The sequence below is a fragment of the Lissotriton vulgaris genome, chromosome 5, assembly GCF_964263255.1.
Source record: "Lissotriton vulgaris chromosome 5, aLisVul1.2, whole genome shotgun sequence".
NCBI classification, from domain to species: domain Eukaryota; kingdom Metazoa; phylum Chordata; class Amphibia; order Caudata; family Salamandridae; genus Lissotriton; species Lissotriton vulgaris.
The window spans coordinates 1,605,167,976-1,605,189,543 of NC_141693.1; the positions used below are offsets into that span (position 1 = coordinate 1,605,167,976).

The following is a 21,568-nucleotide window of genomic DNA, read 5'->3' on the forward strand; positions in this document are numbered from 1 at the left end:
GTCCCGAAATACCTACTTGACAGGATGATCTTACACTGCCCTAAAAGATCCTTACGGTCAGTCAGCCGGTCTGCTGTCCATCCCCTTCACCAAACTAAACAAACGGGGCAGTTCTGCCTTGGTGCTGCAGCCAAACATTGAAATGAGCTCCCCATGCCCCTCAGATGCATGCCGGATAAAAGGCATTTCAGTAAACAACTGCAAAACGTACCTCTTCATGGGATACGGTGGTCTTGATCCGCCCAATTGACTACATCCCTTAGTGCCGGGACACTTTTGCAGTAGCTGAGCGCTCTACAAATCCTGTCATTCATTCATATATCAATAAGAGAGAGGTGGGGGGGGGACCAGGAGCTAGTTAAAGGTCCAGTGCCTGTGCTCCAAACGTTAAGCGTAAATGCACAATGGTGAGGACACTGTTCCTAAGGAGGTGTGCAAAGTATTGCTCACTCCTAAAGGTTAAGAGAGACAGAAAAAGAGGGATAGGGGTACTAGGTGTACTAGGCCATGGACTCAATAGTGAAAGGGAAGAACCATTCTTGACCCTTATTGCCCTCACACACCCCGAAGGATGTCATGCTTCATCATCGGGCAGTTGCTCCTCATCGGGCCGGCGCTGCAATGCCCTACGGTATCCCTCTTTTTCTGTCTCTCTTTACCTTTAGGAGTGAGCAATACTTTGCACACCTCCCTAGGAACAGTGTCCTCAACCCTGTGCATTCATAACTAAGAGTGGGCACGTGGCCTCCCTACAAAGGACCCCATCCCCATGCCAAATAAAAAAAAAAGGGGGGGCATCTAGCCCACTCCCTAAGTAGATTTTGCCCCGGGACCCCATCCCCCAGCTGCAAAAGTAATGGGGAGAGGGCCATTCAGCTCTCCACCTCCCTGGCACCGATTTTTGCCCTGGGAACCCCATCCCCTGGTGCCCGACCAGAATAGCAACGGGGACCCTATCACCAAGGGCAAGCTCCTGCTATGTCCCAGGGTGCCCACCCCCAGGATATGGAATGGCATGGTGAGCAAAAAACAATGGATTTAGGCCAAGATCTCTGTACTGTGGTGAATGTATGACATTGTTCTGCATTCTGACCATCAATTGTTCTTTTTGCATTTGTCACACCGAGTGGGACGAGTATGTCCAGACGTGGGTCCCGTGCTCTCCATGCCACTGGAGTCAAGCTAACCTGGCTGATGATAACTGAATGCCCAAAACCGGTCCTAAGATGCTTGTTTCCAGTCCAGGGAGGACCTGGCTTGGCAGTTCGGGCAGGACTCTTCCCATTGGGCGCAGGGTCAAGGCTGATTTGCATATGGCTGGGTCCAAACAGGAATGGCATGGTGAGGAAAAAAACGATGGATTTAGGCCCAGATCTCTGTACTGGGCTTAATGTATGACATTGTTCTGCATTCTGCCCATCAATTGTTCTTTTTGCACTAATCCAAAATTGGCATCAGAGAGGGATGTTAACAACAGAAGAATATAAATTCTTAGCAATCTCACATCCAAAGTTACCAACATTTTAACAGCTATGAAAGATTCAAAAGAATAGAATACATCCACAAGGACGTCCTACAGTTTCCTCAATTGGAAGCTTGACTGAAAATATGTCTATGTTTGTGGACCATTTTCTGTCCCCCTGGGTAACACAACTAACGTCATACACAAAAGATACAAAAGACTTCATCAAACAAATTGAAGGGACAATCTGGGAACCTGACTTTCTAATGATCTCAATGGACGTTGCAAATTTGTATACCAGCATAGCGCACAAAGATGGCCTGGGGGCCATGAGATATTTTCTTAGAGGTAGTCCACTAAAATATATCGAGCACAATGAGATGATGTTGGAATTTGTGGACTTTTGTCTACATAATAACATCTTTATTTTTCAGGAAAAATTCTACAAACAGATATGAGGCACCTGCTTCGCCCCCCAGTTATGCAAACATTTTCGTAGGCTGGTGGAAGTAGCGGTTGGCATGGTCGGAGGATCAAGATAATTGGGTAGAGAGAATCATCAGCTGGAGGAGATCTATAGATGATTTATTCATCATATGGTAGGGCACACAGGATTCAGCAAAATAATATACTTCCTTTTTTAACCCGTTTACCGCAGTGGCAATTCCGCCGCGGTGCAGGCGTTCTCTTGCGCGGGCATGGCCGCGTCGGCCAACGGGCGTGCGCAGCACTACCAAGGCAGTGCTCACGACGGCCGTATTTTGAGCTATACCATCAGAGCAATAGAAATGTATTGAAATATTTCTGTCTAGACCTCATACCCCAAAAGGTGAGAGGTGGTAATAGAGAGTTGAGACTGAGAAGGTTGGAATCACGCAATATAATTGAGCTGCAGATAAAAACTCTGATGGGTCTGAATAGTAGCGAAGAATTGGGGGTTCACTTATAGTAAGATATAATATTGTCATTTACATATAGTTTATTGAAAGCCCATTCAGGGCGAGATATTGAACACAAGGATAAACCTTGAATGTTTCTCTTGGTGGGAGCATAGGGATTGATGGGATAAAGGGAAGGTAACCCATTCAGAGCGGTATGGCCAAAAACAGGTAGTGTCTCCCTAAACTACTGCCAGGAAAAGAACAGATTATAAGAAAATTATAAATATGAAATTATAATTATGATGAAATTGCATTGTGCTCCAAAGTATGGGCCAAAACTAAATGTAACATGAATTTGAAAAGTATTGAAACATAGGTACATATGCATGTTATAAGATGGCACCGACATTGGAATGAAGTGATTGTCTGTTTTCACTGTTGCCAGCATGACTAAATGAATGGGTATAAAAAAAGTGAAAATATGGCAACTGCCAACATTGAAAAAGGCGCATTGCCGAAACGCGTGTGTATTAGTGCACAAGGAATCCAATAAAAGGATTTTCTTTTCCCGAGTGGAGGTCAAAATCTGTTCAAGCCACATTATCTATGCTAGTGCACCCTCACACGACCCGGCACCCGCCCGTGAGGACGTAAGTCTTGGTGAGAAAGTAGCTTGCGATGTATATGTCTATATCTATCTATCTATAGTGAATGTTACTTACCCAGTAAGAATCTGTTTGTGGCATGCAGTGCTCTAGATTCACATGCTTAGCTTAAGTCCGCCATCTAGTGTTGGGCTCAGAAGAATGCAAGTTGTTTTTCTTGGAAGAAGTTGTCTGAGTCACGAGTTATAGTGACTCCTCCTCTTGCTTGCATTGCGCATGGTCATCAATTCCATTGTTAGATTGTTTCCGTTTGGCGGGTGAGGATGGAGTGGAAGGATAGCGTATGCTATAGAGATGACCATGTAGTGAATTAATGTATGAAATATGTATATAAATGCAAAGAACACAAGTCACCGGGGAGGAAGGTGAGCACATGTGAATCTACCGCACTACATGGCACAAACAGATGCTAACTAGGTAAGTAACATTCACCATTTGATGGCATGTGTAGCTGTAGATACACACGCTCAGCATAGACTAAAAAGCAGTTCTCCCTTTAAGCAGTGATTAACTTTTGCTTGGTGCATTTGTTTGAAATAGAATACATAATACTGCTTGACCAACATTTGCTTGTTGTCGTGCCATAACATCTACACAGTAAAGTTTTTTAAATGTATGTGGTTTAGTCCGTGTAGCTGATTTACATAGGTCAGCTATTGGAATATTTCCTATAAATGCCATAGAAGCCCCTTTCTTGCATGTAGATTGGGCTCTTGGTGAAATAGGGAGTGTTCTTTTGGCTTTAATATAACATGCTTGAAAACATTTTACAATTCAACGTGCAATACCTGATTTAGAGAGTGCTTTATCTTTATGTGGTTTTAAAAATGACACAAATAGTTGTGTTTTTTGAAAAGATTGTGTTCTATCTATATAGAACATTAGTGCTCTTTTGACGTCTAATATATGTAAAGCTCTTTCAGATACTGATTCTGATTGAGGGAAGAACACAGGTAATTCTATAGATTGTGCCATGTGAAAATGTGATATTACTTTAGGTACAAATTTAGGTTTAGTTCTTAGAACAATTGTACCCCTATGTACTTGAAAAAATGGTTATTCTAAAGTTAATGCTTGAATTTCTCCTACTCTTCTGATGAGGTAATTGCAATGAGAGAAGCGAGTTTCCATGATAGAAACTGCAATTGGCAGGTATGAAATTGTTCAAATGGTGGACCCATTAACCTTGTTAACACAATATTTAGATTCCACATTGGTGTAGGTGGCGTTCTAGGTGGAATAACACTTAAGTCCTTGTAGAAAAGCTTTAATTACAGGAATTCTAAATATTGAAGTTTGTTCTCTATTTTGAAGACATCCAGCTAGTGCTGTAAGGTGCATTTTAATGGACGTAAAAGCCAAATATGCATTTTGCTAATGAAACATGTAACATATAATATTCTGTGGTGATGCTTGTATGGAATTAATGTCCTCTGAATGGCAGTAATGAACGAAGCTTTTCCACTTTGCTGCATAGCATGCTCTTATTGTGGGTCTTCTTGCCTCTTTTAGGATATCCATACATTCTTTTGGTAAGTTAGGATATCCGAATTCTAAGACTTCAGGAGCCAAATTGCAAGTTTAAGAAATCTGGGATTTAGATGCAGTATTTCTCCTTTGTTCTGTGTGAGAAGATCTTGTCGGTTGGGAAAAACATTTGATGTGGTATTACTGACATCTTCAGCAGTGTTGTATGCCATAGCTGTCTGGTCCATGTTGGAGCAATTAGTATTAGTGTGAGAGATACCTGCTTTAGTTTGCAAATGACAAATGAAAGCAGGGGAGAGTTGGGAAAGCATAAGCAAATATTCCTGACCAATTGATCCATAGTGAATTGCCCTTGGGTCGTCGGTGTTGGAACCTGGATGGGAAGCTTTGGCATTTTGCGTTTTTGCAAATAGATCTATGTCCGGTTGTCGGAAGAATGGGTGTAGGACTTGTATACTGATTTCCCACTCGTGGAGTTGTTGGCGTGTTCTGCTGAGAAGATCCGCCAGATGATACTGAATGTTGTGCTGTAGTGCAAACTTCCAGATGTTTTGTGCTAGGAGAGACAGTTGCTTTTGCAACTAATACATGGTATTCATGTTGTGTGTCTTGATGTAAATTACCTTGTCTTTTAGGTGTGGAAGGAATGCATTTATCGCTAAATGAACTGCTAAGAGTTCTAGGTGATTGATATAAGGAAGGGATTGGTTGTGTGTCCAATGCCCTTCTATAGTTATTTCTTGTAAGTATGCTGTTCAATCTATCATTGATGCGTCCTTTGTTATTGTTCTTTGCAGAATTGTGTCTATAAAAGGCCGTCCCTGTACTAGTTCATTGGAGTTCCACCATTGCAGAGATTGGCAAACTTGGAAGCTGATCAACACTGGATTATCCAAATGACCCTCCGCTGTCATGTCCTTTAGGATAGTCCTGTCATGTATGCCCCCTTTTTACATAAATTGTCCCATCCAAACAACAATAATGGTTCTAAACAGGTTACCTTTAAGCTAGGAGCTTGTTCCTGCCTCTTCTACACCAGGCTCTTAGTATTCTATAATACATAAACATGTCCTCAGTTACTGCATAATTATTCTTTTTAATGGTCACCACTTTTTTCATCCTTGGCCAACAACTCGCTGTGCATGATCGCTTTTGTTTGGAAAAACATTTATGATTGTTTTCAAAACATTTATGATTGTTTTCAAAACACATCGATTCTAGAAGAAACCCTGGAGTGACCACTCTAGTATATAAGATCCTGATTCCCCCCCTACAAATTAGGGAAGAGTTCCTTCCAAGCTGACATGAGGTCCTGCATGCTGAATCTCCGACATGCAGCGGTCTGACATCCCTTGCGGGGTGTCATCCTCAGACCAGAGACGGGGTCCTTCGTTCTCTACCATCAGGTGAGGGGGTTGGAGCTTCCCTCATGGAATCTTGGCTACACACACATATGCACATTTACATGTTACACCTACAAATCTAAGATAGGTACATTTAGGATAATTACATAGGGCATGCATTATAGGAGTATGCAAATGCTACTGTTTATCTGAACTGTATATGTTCATCTTCTTAGCACTATGGTAGAAATGTATCTACTGTTTACTATATTAGTACTTGGGATTTCTTTCATATGCTTTTGCCTCCTAAATCTTGTTAATTTGTCACATTTGCTCAGCTTTCAGAGTTAGAGGTCAAGTGCATTTCAGTTAGGTCGAGTAGATTTTGTAGGTTGCTAGACCTGCAGGTCTAGTGCATTTTTTATGATTTTTCGAGCCCTGGTCAAAATGGATACCATGATAAAATTAAATGAAGCTGCAGAATAGGGGTCCTTCAGACTGGAAATGTGCTTGGAGGTCTCAGGTTCTGTGGAAAGAATGTAAAAGGGAAGAGGAAAGATTAGCAGCTTTAGCAATAATCTGTACATAATGACTGATGGTTTGAAACTACTCTTGGAAGACTAGTAGTCAATTTTTCAACTCACTTAGCCAGAAGCACTCATAAAATACCACTACACCAGTCTTGAAAGGGAAAATCAAATCAAATATATGTAATCCAAATTAAAATCTTATATTGTTAAAAAACTGCACATATATATATATATATATATATATATATATATATAAAATCACAATAAAACAGTTAAAAACATCAGAGAGAGACACAATATGAGACATATATTTTTCATTCGTAAAAGTTATTTTGAAGGAATCAATCCATGTATTGACATTATAGAATATACAATACGTATTGGTACTGGGATTACAACAGGGCATGAGAGGTCTTGTATATTGCTACATAGCTCTTGTTGTGAGAAACCAGAGATCTAGCTATATACTCTAGCATTGACATTGAGCTTTTCTCTTTTTAGGCCATTCCAGTGATTAAAAGATGTGGTAACAAGCCTCAACCCCTTTTAAAATCATGTAGCTATTATATAGAGGAACATCTCTAAAGAAACCCCCAACATTATTTCTATACAGATGAGGTGGGTCTAATAAATTGCAGTCTTTCTTATATTTTGAGCATAGAGAAATTCGGGCATAAACATGGTAGCCTCTTGTGAGGGCCACTAAATGAGGTTCTTTTTATCTTTTTTAAAAACAATCTTATTTTCTGATAGGACCGCAACATGTATACTCCGACTGATCAGCGGGGTATACTGATTTTAAAATCACCTTCCACACCTTTTTAGGGGGGATAAGCAGTGATTCACCTCTTGCGGGATCACAGGAGAGGTAGCTTTATTACACTAGAGTATCCTCTAGGTTGCTTTCAAAGTAATTTACCAGGCGATTCGATTAGCATTCATGAGATTAGATTTTATTCTAATGCGTCATTCATGCTTTTAGTTTTTAACTAGGAAGGATTGTGTATTCTTCTAAAAAAAAGTTAAGAACAGCCTGAATATTGGTCTCACTTTCATAGTTTAGGTGAGTTGAGAAAGATTACCTGCATGCAGTGTGGATGAAGGAATGAATGTTGGTATACCTCCCAGTCTTGATTGGGTAAAGTGGGGCAAACGTGTATGTAGATCTACCCAAAATTGGGTGGGGTAGGTTGGGAGAAATTTTCAAACTGTCATTTATTTGTGTAATTATGTTACAAAATGGATAAGCATTATACCTGTAGGAGGCCTATTCTGTAACCTAAATGATGTAGTGATTGTAATCAAGGGTGTATAGGTTGACATTTACACTATGTCTCCAAACTGGTGAATCTCCTAGGCCATTTGTTAAGAGAGATAGATATCTTATTGTCCCGAGGAAGGTGGCTTCATCCTGTTTTTTTACCACCGAAAAGCGTCAACGCTTGTCTCTTTTGGGTTAAATTTGAGGAACGAGGTGTTGCATGTAAACAGTGAAATAATGTCAGTACTTGGATTGATTCCTTCAAATTAACCATTACGAATGACAAATATATATGTCTCATATTGTATCTCTCTCTGATGTTTTTATTATTGTGTGAAACCATTATTTTTACTGTTTTTAACTGTTTTATTGTGATTTGGTATATATATATATATATATATATATATATATATATATATATATATATATATATATATATATATACAGTTTTTAACAATATAAGATTTCATTTGGATTACATATTTTTGCTTTGGTTTTCCCTTTCAAGACTGGTGGAGTGGTATTTTTTTAGTGCTCCTGGGTGAGTTGAAAAATGTAATACTAGTCTTCCAAGAGTAGTAGAATTTTCAAACCGTTTATGGTACCCTGACTCTTGGAATAGAGGAGTCGCTCTTGTGATTTTACACACTGATTGATGGACAAGGTCTCAGCTGAGTCAAAAAGCTCTCTGATTGAGTTTTCAGCTAACTTTACCCTTCAAACAAATGTTATGTTTGGGTCCCTAGGACAAGAAGATCCTTTTTAAATAATTTTAAAAAACACAACGTTTGAATACGGAGTTTGAATATTTCTTCTGCCACTTTCTGTCAACTTACAGCAGTCTCACTTGAAATATTTGACTTAACTGAAAATAATTTGCGCAGATGGATTTACACTCATGCTTTCCCGACTGACAAGTCAACTACCACCAGAACCAACTTTACCAACTACATGACCATGTAGCAGAATAGATGAGTACCAACTGCTTGAAGCTCAAGTCGGACAAGACAGAAGTACAGGTCTTCAGGAACAAGACCTCCCCATGGAACATCACCTGGTGCTCAATACAACAAGGACCAACAACAACACCCACCGACCACGCCAGAAATCTGGGGATCATCCTGGATGACAAGCTCAGCACAAGTCATTACAGTGAGTGCTGCATGCTTCCACATCCTACGAAAATCTTCAAGTGGCTGCCACGGAACATCAGACATACCATCAAGCAAGCACTCATCACTAGCAGGACTACAGCAACACACTCAACATCGGAATCTCTAAGCAGACTCCAGAAAGCCACTGACTCATACTCGACCTCCCATGCAGAACCGGCATCTCACCCCACCTCAGAGAGCTCTATTGGCTCCCCATTCACAAAAGCAACCAATTCAAACTCCTCATGCACACATACAAAGCCTTACATAACACTGGTCCAGCATACCTCAACAACACTTTCACCAGCCTAACAGTCACCTATGCTCAGCCTCACTTTCGCTCACATACATCCCCTGCATTCACAAGAGCAGAACAGGTTGTTCATTCTCATGCATCGCACCAAAACATGGAACGGCCTCTCACAACACTTCACCAGCAGACCTGCTTAAGCATCTGGGTACCGTCATGGGTGATTAGTGGGCGATGTAAATAGAAATAACACAACACTCTGTGCCCCCTTTTCAGGCCAAGAACATTCAGCTAGTAAGAAGAGACAAAATAAAGAATTTCTAACAAAGCAGTGAATTGTGAGTTAGGAACAGCAGGAGTAAGGAGGTAAAGAGACACTGCAGTCTCATTGTGACCGACAAGATTCCAGCTATAGTTTTTACAGGGCAGGGGAGAAGAGGAGTTTCTAGTACTAACCATATGATGGTAATCCTTTAATACAGCAGCTGGATGATCAGACCAGGTAAGTGGCAGATGCTCAATATTTCAATGGCAATTATTTTAGGGCAAAAAAGATCCAGAGGATGTCCCTGTGAACGGGAAGCAAGTTGCCTAGTTGATTAAATGGGAGAAGGCTACATGCCAATAAACTATGGGAGCTTTGCATGTGGATATTTGAATCACTCAATAGACTTGCCTTATAGTGCTTAAACGAGGAGCAGGTAATGTTGTCATGGAAGGAGTTAACAAAATCTCCAATGTGGCATTGAGGAGGAATTTCCTAAGGAACAGATGTTTCTGGAGTCAGATGAAGTGAACAATGCAGTGGAAATGGACCTGAATTCCAGATTGTAGTTGGCAGAATCAACAACCCCAAGGATGGGTTTCTCCTTGGAGGTAATGACAAAACCACATTTAGCTCTATGAGTCGATTCTACACCTTTTCAATTAAAAATTGGGATGTGACCGGAGTGTTACAAATGGTTACTCTGGTTTCAGTATGCCAGGTTTAACTTATAATATAGAAAAGGATGTCTTAGTTCATAATCATTTATATCCAACAATAGAGAGAGAGACCAGAGAATGAAGGGGCTATTTCGACTCCCCTGATGCTTGCTCGCCAAACACCGAGAACGAGCTGGGATCTAGCTTGAAAAGGCTAACATATATTGTTATTTAAAGTGTCTCCCTTACAGAAAACAAAACAGGTTTATAAAAGTTGGTAGCATACTTCATCATGGGGTTCCTATCCTGGGGAGCAAGAGCCTCCTGGGTGTGCTTCAACGCCTGATTACAGCGGGCGGGTTTGTTTTGATGTGGAAAAGTGAGAAACGTGAACGAGTCGATGCTACGCCTTTTTAATGAAACACTGGGATGTGACCGATGTTTTCCAAATGGCTACGATGGTGTCAGATAGAAAAGGATGTCTTAGTTTATAATCAGGAAATACATTTGATGGGCAGCATAGTTGTCTAACCTTGTATTTACAGGTCCAAAGGGGGTCCAAGACTGGGCTCTTGAAATCGCATCACCCTTGTCCTGGATGTCAATCGAGAGCTGCTGAAGTCGGGCACGTGCAAGATGGAACGATACAGAAGTCCAGTAACTTGAGGATGTGTTGGCAGTTCATGTATGAAGGCATGATGATAGTACTGCAGAGGCTCCAAATACTTGACTGGATCAGACATTAACAGAGTTTGGGTTCAATCTGAAGTCTCTCCGGCCTCTCCACCAGATAAATATAGACCTGCCTACCCATAAATGCATCATTGTTATTGTTGGTGGGACTATAGTGGTGAGACAGAAAGAGACATCGAGGCCTCCATGAGTCTAGGAAGCAGTGTTGCTGGATCCTCAGAGTTCTTCGCTCAAACAAGCAGCATGCAGAATCGACAGACACACACACACACCTAACTTACAGGTCTGTTGCTTAGTAATGATGTTTGGTTATTCCTAGGGAGACAGGTCTTAGCTGGCAGAAGGGATCCATATTTCTGCTGGCCGTGGATCTTAATATGGCACCCAAGCTGAAAAGAGTTGCAGGCAGGTCTTGACTAGAGGTTATCAAAAATTTACACTGGTTGAATATCAACCAAAGGCAAATTAACGAGAAACCAGAATTAAAAAATAAAAGTGATTAAATAAAAATGGAAGAGAGGTGGCATACGCACTATCAATTACAAACACAAAGCCCCAACATGCCCTAAATAAGAAATCAAGAATAAACGGTAGGACTGCTTCCAGAAAGTCATGTATTTTATTTTCATTTATAAGTGATCATCATCAGAAATAAAGAAATCAAATAGAAAAAACACGTGCCCCTGGAAATCCTGGGCCGCAGCATAGCACCCTGCTGCCAGAATCCTTTCGGTAGGTGTGTTCTTTGAAAATCCTCATCAGAAGCTTCACTTCTCAGATATCGAAATGCCTGCTCACATTCATTTCTCTCCCCCTTTCTTCCCCATGACCTCTTGTGCAGGCCATTCACACTGGCAGAACACTGGGATATTCCCTTTCAAGCTCACAGACATTTTACTTCCCTTTAACATTGTGGTAGTCGGTAAACTAAAACTGTGGCAAATGTACAGATAACCACCAAGGCGTATCCTGATTCTACTTGGTGGTAGCAGCTCCCCACAGAACATGTGAACAAAATTATGCATTTCAAGCCCCACCTATACTAAACCCTAAGCTGCTGCTAAAATCAAACTGAATAATGCGCGACAATCTTGCACAAAAATCATACCCAGGCTTATCATAATGCAGTTTTTTGCGGTGGATAAAACCCTCCGTGTAGGTGTCAACAGCAGGAAATGGCGTCACAATTAAGAAATCAGTAGTGTATAGTTACTATGTATGGTGTTTTTGTCTCAATCTACCAAAATATGGAACTCCTGTAAAGCAGACAGACGATGCATTTTATAGCAGGACAGCCCTATATGAGGGTTCAATCCCAGGCCACGCACAGGCGTCATGTGAATTGTACGGGGGCCTCGGGGATACTTCCAGACTCCTCTACTCTGAAGGTGGCACAAACGATGGTAGCGGGGGCGCACTTGGTCGCTGGCTGTGTCTTCTGCAAGCTCGCTGCAGTTCTAGTCAGTATTCAGCTTGAAATGCATTGCTCTAGGGGAGACTGTGTTCTACGGCCCTGGTGCTCCCCACACATTCTCGTCGTACGGGCATTCTCCATCTGTCCATTACCCCTATTGTCTATCCATTGCTCTCGTTAGCATCTGACCTCTTTTCTTCCCTGCCTTTGCTTTCTCTCACTCCGCCATTCCCTCTTTTTAACTTATTCGTAGATACTCGTCGTTTCCCTGCACTTGCTTTATTAATGATGATCTGCTCTCACCCACCCCTCTTTCCTCCCACCTCTTAGACTCGTCGCGTGGTCTTTCCCTTCCTCGCGGCTTATTTTTTCCGCCTCTCTTGTTGGCTGGCAGTTGTTGGCTTGATTAACGCACTGGGATCTAGGAGCAAAAAAAGAAGCCGCCATGTAAAAATCCCCACGTCATCCTCTTGGCTTCCGGTTCTTCACTAAAAACCAAAACATGACAACGGCTGCTATTTACCCAGCAGCTGCAAGGCTGGCAACGAGCACGGCATGACAAAAGCGCCGTATTCTTGTGACTCCATCTGTTCTGCTACCTTGCATTTGTCTTCTTCAAAGTGTCCTTTCCCTTTCTAGGCCCTTTAACATGTATGACCATCTTCAGAATGCGATTCACGGGAAGGGACGGCCCTCGCAATACTATTTATTCGCTTGCATAAAACATAAATAAGTTTTCCTGTTTTTCCGCAACATATATGTACTGAAAACGAGTCCTCTGCATCTTTAAGGCCGCAGTCGTTGGCAGTTCCCTCAGTGCTATTTATGTATTTCCGCTAAAAGAGATCTGGACCATAGAAGCTTTCATTCTGTCAGATGTTACTTACTTGAGGGTTACTTCCTCGTTCTCTACTTACCTTTTTTTCCACCGTAGAATTTTTTTAAATTCAGAGATAAAATTATTTCCGGACTACAATCTTTTTGAACGTTCCTTTAATGCTGGATTCCTTTAGCAGAGGACTTCTTTCTTGTGAAAAATTCCACACAGAAACTACCAGAAAGCTCTTTCATCCCAATGGAAACAAATAAAAGTCCGAATAGTGACACTGCAGCAAATTGTCCGTCTTTAAGAAGGAAGGACAGTTACTCACCACAGATCCACTAGATTCATACTTCCGCTCCCCAACCCTGCAGTACACACAAGGGCTACTGGGATTTGCCAGAGACAATTCAAGGTGCTGCTGTCAAAGTGCACAACAAGGATGGCAGTCCACCACCACCTGCACAAGGACAGTAAGTGAGGCAGGCCGCTCCACAGGAGGTCATATGGTTCCTTCCACAAATTGTGAAAAATCAATGTTCATCCCAGCAAACAAGTTCCTTGCACATAAAAAACGTGTAGAATGGGAAACATGCAGATAAGCTATCCTCCCAAGACGAATCTCATATCTATGGATCATCAACAAGCAAATCGACCTCTTTGAACCAAGTTATAAGCGCTCAGTGTGACCAGTAAATTCTCCGTTGGGTTTTTATCTTGCTTTTCCATGCACTACATATGAGAATCCTCCGAAATTGCCTGATGCACCAGTTTCAATGAGTCTTGGCCTAGCGTAGGATTCAGACACTGCGCATGTGACAAAATGCTTCCTACAATGACTTGAGGTGGAACTAATCTAGCCTCCTTTATAACTAAAGATAAGCGGAGGGAGACAAAGAACACATCGGACAAACATACAGAAGTTCGTGACAATATACTGGGCTTGGTTCCACTTCTGATGGTGGAGGTCACATTGTTACCACTTAAAACAGGCAATGCGACTGCAAAGTGTTTTATCAGGAGAAACCTTAGATACTTCTAACAATCAGCAGTTAGGTAGCAAATCCCACTTCCATCGTCCATCTTTAAAGAATGAAAAATGTAAACGCAGACTATCAAAAGCACTGCAGGGAGCCCAAACCAGACATTCCAATGAATGTATTCTGTTGATCAGAGAACACAACAGTCTTGTTTACCACAAGAAGGAAGATAGAGTGATAAAGCATCTTTCTAGGCCTCCAGAGCAGAACACCAGGAAATGCTCTTTTAATTCTTCGGATTGTTTGGTAAAGAAGTGTCTCTACTCGTTCACCATATTTCCCATTTTGCACCAGGCCAGACAGCGTTCCTTAAATTCCCCTTTTGCGCAAGGCGAGTCAGCTGACTGGACACAAGATCAAATTAATATTTATAGTATGGCTTTGGCAGTGGTCCTACTTAGATACTCTGCATTTCTAGGATGTCGCTCATGTGACACTGGCCTGCAAAGGAGGCCTTCAGTACAGAACAGCAGATATCGTTGTACCAGAACAATGCTGTCTCTTAACAAAATTACTGGACTGCAAGGATGGTCCGATATAGGCACCTAGCCTTTAGCACAAATTAATGCAAATTTTAAAAAGCATAGTCAACTCTTGCTATAGCTCAAATGATTTTACATATAAAAAGGTCTGCAATTAGCACCTACAAGAAAGACTAAACTCATCTCGCCTGGGAAAGGATACAATAGTTCACTGCATTACATTTTCATCTAACAAACATATCCCAAAGAAAGAAGCCAAAACAAACTTAATTCTTCATGCTTCTAGTGGTCAACAACTTCTCAGTAGCCTACACAAAGCATTCACATTCCCACGAGTTAAAAAGTAGCACCTGGCATTATCATGCATGAAAAAGCAGAACAAAATTCACTGTGAACAGATATGACCTAGGCTTGTAAGGGGAGTGTGGACAAGAATTCTTTAGATGAACTATAACAAAATGGCCTTTCATATTGAAAAACTAGTTTAGCATTTTCATCTAACATAACTGAGGAGGGAGAGAACTTGGGAAAACTGTTGGTGCCCTACCGACCTGCATGCATAGCCGGGACATCCTAGAGCAAACTCCCCACTGCAGCCTTCCGGGAAAAAATAACCATGTACATAAGCATTACTGTCCCAACGCAAGAGCAGACTAGTGGCTTGACCAAGCAGCCCTCAACCAATAAACAATGGGGAAATCGATTTCCAGTTTCTTCCATCATACTCGGGCTTCTGCCCGCTCCTCCAATCTGAAACTTACGAATAATGATGAGAATACCATAAACGGAGAAGGAAATGCTTCTAAATTGTAATTTTAGTTATTTTATCACGAGGAACTTAATAACTGATCCTTATCCCACATGATCGCTACGGTTGTGTCTCCTTCTTTCATAAAAAAAAGGAATTGAGGTAACTGTCATTGTTGGAGGCCACTCTTGAAGAACTTAGCCCAGATAAAGCCCAGCCTACATGTGTCAGAACGGGTACCCTTTAAGTAACTTTTTTGATTTTATTTCATTTGTGGTCCCGAGATCCTAAGGACTCACTGAAATGATCCCCAGACTAATTATAAAATAGAGTAAATATTTCATAATATGGAAAGAAAGATGCAGGTGTCAACCATGGGCGTATCTGAACTAGGCCTTTCCTGTGTCAATGGAAGTGGCCCCACAGTGCCCTTTAACTTGGGTCGTTGATCGTTTGTGGGAGCATGGAGTTGGACAGAAGAAGTGGAGTCGCAACTTGGGCACAGACACACCCATGGCTGAGGCTTACAATTTGTAAAACTTGTTGCAACAACTAATGTACCTTTGAAACCCCACCAGTAGATGACAGCAATATGCACATCAAGTGAAACTACAAAGGCCTGCAAAGAGTGTAAGACTGCAAGAAGAAAATTAACTTTTCCAATTAAGGCTTACTTTCACTGATGTGCTGTTACAGCAGAGTTCATAAAACATGTCATCACCCAGCATCATGGCCCTCGCTTTATCGATCTCGTAAGGAGAGAACACTGCGGTTCAAACATGTGATTTTGAGGATTATACACACATCTGTGCAACAGGCACATTAAACGATTGTACTGGCTTAAACACAAGGGCCAGTGAGAAAGAGAAAGATGACGAAAGACAGCAACAGTCACTAGGAAAGAGTGAACAAAGAGATATCCATGATAGAGAACTATCATTTCAGTAAGTAAATCTACCTTCCTTCTGTCCTCTCTATCTTCAATTATTCCCTCTCAGGATGCCAGTCTCACTGCATTCTGTCAGCCCGTCCTCACATTCTCATCACTTCACTATTAGACTGTCATTGCGTGTCTCTGATGCAACACTCCCAGACTCTCTGTGACAGTCTCTTCACCTTTTTCCCGGCTGTCTCCTCAACCATGGCCTTCCTTATCACAGGAATTGGTTTCTGTGACCCGCCCTGTTGTGTGTATTCCATGACTCCTGCCTTGTTTTTCCTACGGGACACTGAACCTAGCACCCTAGCAGTTTTAAAAATAGACTGCTGTTTGGACTCCAGTAACTTGGTCCACTGCACATGCGATAAATCGCAAACAGAGAAGCACATGCTATGCATCCGTAGTACACCACTGTAGTTCCTGTCACTTAGGATCTGCCAGTAAATGAGGTAGGAGCTGAAAAATGTATTCTAATATGAAATTGCCGAGACCATTGCCTTAGTGAGTCTGCTCAAGTGCTGTAAATGTAATTTGAAGGATTAAGCCCTACATGCATCAGCCGCATCTCCCCTTGAATTTACCCGTCTTTCATTCTTATCCCTACTCAATGTTGATGAAATCTCTATGACGAATTCTATTTGCCATATGTCACCCAGAACGTTTCTGGTGGTGATCATGAGAAGCCACCGGTGTGCTACTTCCAATCAAGCAATGCTCATAAGAAGGCAGCCCTTGCAGGATGACTGACTTCTCCCCAGTGACTGCTCAGTTAGGAAGCGATAGCGGCGCTGCTGGTCTTGTGAAAACAAAGTGCCATCTACTCCACCAAATCTCCGGGGTCCCCAGCTTCACCAGGCTATATTATGGTGTCCGCATCCAGGCAGCCCGATTTCCATTTCCTTTACAAAAGATTCAAATCCACATGACAGAGAAATAGCAAGAAGGAGCTGCTTCAAAATAAGAGGCAAGGGGTCAGTACCCCTTGATCCTGAGGAAAGGTGAGCAAGAGAATCCCTTGCTCGAGGCCTGAGTATGCACTGCACATAGGGAAGGAGCAGAGATTCAGGTCCACGTGCACTGCCGCCGCTCTACAGCTAACCCAAGACATGTCCACCTCCACCATTAAGTCTGCAGAGGAGGGTGGGCCAATGTGGGCATCTGCAAGTCCAATGGAATTATTGGCTCTGTGTGGTGGAGGCGGCAGCATCATCTGCCAATGGAGGGCTTCTGTGGCTAGGATCCCTGAGGTCATCCTCGTGGTATTCGGCTTGGCGGTAATCCCATAGGCGGACGTTCCCGTCCCACTGCCAAGAAAAAACAAGAGTCAAGATAAGTGACAAGTGTACACTTTAAGTAACACAACGCAAAAAACTGCAATAGTAAATTCAAGCAATGGGTCAAAATACCACGCAGATTATCTAAGGCAACAAAATATAGAATTCCACATTAAAGATAAAGCAAATAAGTTTGTCATCTTTACCTAAAAATTGTTCAGGGTAACACTGTTTCTCCGGGACTACTACTAACCTCTATAACTGACTGCATTCCATGAAGGTAACAATTGTTATTACCTCTAGCCTAGATTTCCATCAAGCTACTAGTAAACTTTATCATTCGAATAGTTAAAAATCATTACAACATGAATCATACGAAATAAATAAAGACTATAAGAATATTATTCAGTAAAAAAAACGTTCTAAAATCGTGATTAAAAAATTTCTAGTAGGGTAAAAAAGAAGTGGGAGCAACTGGTTTCTTGGGCTGTCAAATGGAATGTTAGAACCCTTGTTATGCAGTTAGCAAATAAGCGAGTTAGCAGGCGCGTGAAATAAACTGTCATTGTCCCCACTTGAGGCCGTGAGCAGTCTAAGAAAGTGCTTGTGCAAGAAGAGAACTTGTGCAAGGGCTGTTTGGTAGCGGCAGTTCGAAGGAGCTGCCTTTCTGCCGTCATTGTCAATGCAGGCAAACAATTAAATTGTCTTGAGGACTTTTTTAATGCTCATCTTGCCCAATCAGGGGTAGAGTCAGAGTAATCCTGACTTGAGGTCTTGTCCCCGATGAGGACCACGAGCTAGTCCGTATGAAAAGTGCTTGTGTGGGAAGGACTGGTGCAAGAGGGCTATTTTAATACAACAGTTGAAAGTGGTTGTCTCGCTGCAGTGCTGTGGCTGGGGAAGCTGGTTTTGTCCCGGGAGCAAGGACCACTCCCATTTCATTTGGGGGGCCTGGCTCCAGTGTTTCCCAAGATGCCTGAGTTATTTAGGAAAAGGGTCTGGATTCTAAGGGGTACACCGCCTAGTTCCTCTGGAAGGGCAGCTGTTTGGACTGGCAGTTTTGGTCTGGTTGGTCCAGTGTGAGTTTCCATCAAGTTTTTGTCAGACCCTTTTTGTTTTGAAGTAAATACAATTTCAGCCTACACTCCATACAGTGTTGCCACAGTTAGTTTCCTAAAGAACCAGCACATGAACATGCCGTTTCTACTTGGAGGCAAAGGATCTCTGCGCTCCTCATTGCTTTATGGCGGAGGCCTGTTCCTTTCATTTACTCTATATTTTCAAAACTCACTACACTGTACTCTGAACACAAAAATGCATGACCAGTTTGTTTTTGTGAGACTCAACATCTCTCTCAGCATGGGAAAAGTTAACTTCCCAGTAACAAGCAGTTTACAGAGTGTTGTTTTGTAGGTAAAGGCCCTTTGAGGAGAAGATGGAATTACTGCAGGGCCAACATTTGAAATGTGGGCTTTCCACCTCTAACCATCTACTAGGAATCATACTTGTATGACATGGTGGCTTGGGCTGGAAAGAATGTTCACTGTTGAGTCGTGGAAGATTGAAGTCTGCGTCTTCTTATTAGCTATTCTTGTGTTAAGTCTTGAGATCTGTCCTAAGTTTGTAGTTTTCTGGCGCAGCTTTCTGAAACAACTTTGAACCTCATGGCTAAATCATAGTCTACGGTGGAGCGGGCCGTGGTCCATCCATTTCAAAGTGCATGTTTTCTAGCTGCTCGTGACAACCTCCGGCCTTACTCCAGCACAGGCTTTTGGTGGTCTTTGAAGCGTGTCCTAGTTGATACTGTTATTTCTTTGTCCTGAATCCAGGATCTAGGGTTCTCAACCTCTCTGGCAGTTTCCATGTGTTCCAGTTATGATGTTTTATTGCTAGCCTCCTTTCCCATTTGATCTCTGTGCATCATCTTCTACTTCTTTCTGTATTCTGAACGGAAGTATCATAGAGTGCGCGTCCTGCAGTATTTTGTAATGAGTAGGTGATCACTGGGTCGGTTCTAGAATGTGGTGAACTCAGGGCAGAATAGGAACAAGCGAGGCCCTTCTAAGATGTAACATCCCAGGAATTGAAAACAACTGATCATTAATATCCTGGCATTGTTAAAACAGCTTTGCAAGAAGCTACTTAACAGCGTGGGTATTGTAAAGAATGTTCCGTGCTCGATATGTTGTAATTATTTACTTTATTTATTAAGCTCCAACACTGGCTCCGTAACGACGGAGCGTACAATCTTACACCACCTGCTGCCAGCTGTCATCTGTCAACATTCCAGGGATGACAGCTGGTGACATAGGCTGCAGAATACAGTGTCCGCAAGAGGACACAAAGCAATCACAAGACATCCTCCTCCGTATGAAAGAAACAAAAGCAAGGGAAGAGGGGAGAGGTATGCTGGAGAAAGAAGTGAAGTGAAGAGAAGAGAAGAGCGGGTGAAGAGAACAAGAGAACGTGAAAGTATACATTTCAAAACTATTCACAAACATAATCCGACAATTTAACAGGTGGCAATAACCTCCTGTCAGTCCTGCTGGTGACATGTTTGGTGGAAAGATTGGAGGCAGGGTTAGAAGCTGGTGTGGGAGGTAACCTTCTACTGGCACTACCTGTACCTGAATCACACTGCTCACTATGACTGGGAGTGGTGTCTCCAAGCTCGCGAGTAGAATGTCCTACACTGTTGTATGTTTGGGATTCACAATCCATCTCCTCATCTGACCATCCGGACAATGCTCCATAACGTTCACATGCATGTTCATGGGTCTTTTTGTCAGGATCATTAGTTGTGTTATTGCACTGTGACATGGCTGAGAAGTGCCACACCTTACCATCGCTAGGCAAAGCAGAATTACAATGCACCTCACGTACTGTAAGAGGCTGTGTGTGCCTATTACTGCCTTTGCTAATATGTCCACTTCTCTTCACTCTTACCATGTCCCCTACCACGAGCCTAACTGGTCTGCACCCATGGTTCAAGTCATACTATTTCTTACTGTTGGCTTGTGCCGTTCTCATTTTTTTTCCAACCATTTCAGTTGTCCAGCTCACTCTCTTTGCCGCCTTAACCCAACCTACATTATCCTTACACAAAGGGGTCCTGCTCCGCATCAGTTCAAATGGGCTATAGCCGGTGGTAATGCATGGTGTGATGCGATATGCCCATACAGTTTTGCATACTTCCTGTCTCCATTTCATATTATTGCCTGAGGCCAGTTGTACAATCCCTTTTATAACTCTGTTAAACCTCTCTACTGCCCCGTTACCTGCGGGATGGTAAACTGAGGTTGTTTTGTGGCACACTTTGTTTCTAAGAATGTAGTTCTTGAAGGTGTCGGCAGTAAATTGGGGGCCATTGTCACAGACTATAGTTGTGGGAAGCCCCTCCCGTGTGAAAACCTTATCCAGAAATGTTACCACATTGTTCGAATCGGGATGAGTCAGAAATTTTACCTCGGGCCATTTGGAGAAGTGGTCGACTAGGACAACCATATACACATGTTCTCCATTGTCCACTATGTGCCCCATGATGTCCACACCCACTCTCTCCCACGGCATGGATGGGCATGGTATGGGCTGTAATGGTGATCTGAAGTTCACTTGTGTCTTATCTGAGTTCAGACAAGAGGAGCAGTCCCTGACCACTCTTTCGACTTCTAGGCTTACACAGGGCCACCAATAACTGCTCTTGACCCTATTTTTTGTTTTGGTGATACCCAGATGCCCCTCGTGGCATACGTCCAGCATTCTTCTTCTTAGCGTTTTAGGTGATACTACTTTTCCTCCCCTTAACAACAAACCATTTTTATGTGAGAGTTCATGTTTCACCTCCCAGAAAGGTTTTAATCTCTCTGGTAAGGCATTGTTTGAACCCCACCCTTTTTTTATCAACTCCATCACATCACACAAAGTCTCGTCCTTCTCCTGTTCTGAGTTCCACTCCTCGAGAGACATACCCTCTAACTCCTCTCTCACACTGGCAATACTCACTTCCTCATGTTCTTCAAGTTCAGGTAAAGGCAAACGACTTAAAAACTATGCAACAATATTTACATACTCTACAACATAGTTATACTCTAACAGTTTCATTGACAAACGTGCTAGCATTGGTGACGCAGTGTACAAACCTTTGGTAGTAAATACCTTTGTCAAAGGTTAATGGTCGCTGCGTAGAATCACTCTGCTAC

The 21,568-nt window shown here is 42.3% G+C and overlaps 1 protein-coding gene across 2 annotated transcripts in view; it reads right to left on the minus strand.

Moving 5' to 3' along the window:
• Positions 1-11,248: 11,248 nt before the first annotated feature.
• DCAF11 (DDB1 and CUL4 associated factor 11) overlaps positions 11,249-21,568 on the minus strand; it is a 278,095-nt gene continuing 267,775 nt past the window's right edge. For both annotated transcript variants that reach the window (XM_086923752.1, XM_086923754.1), the window contains exon 14: positions 11,249-17,399. In XM_086923752.1, the coding sequence (XP_086779878.1) occupies positions 17,271-17,399 (129 nt within the window). In that variant the 3' untranslated portion in view covers positions 11,249-17,270. The remainder of the gene's footprint in view (positions 17,400-21,568) is intronic.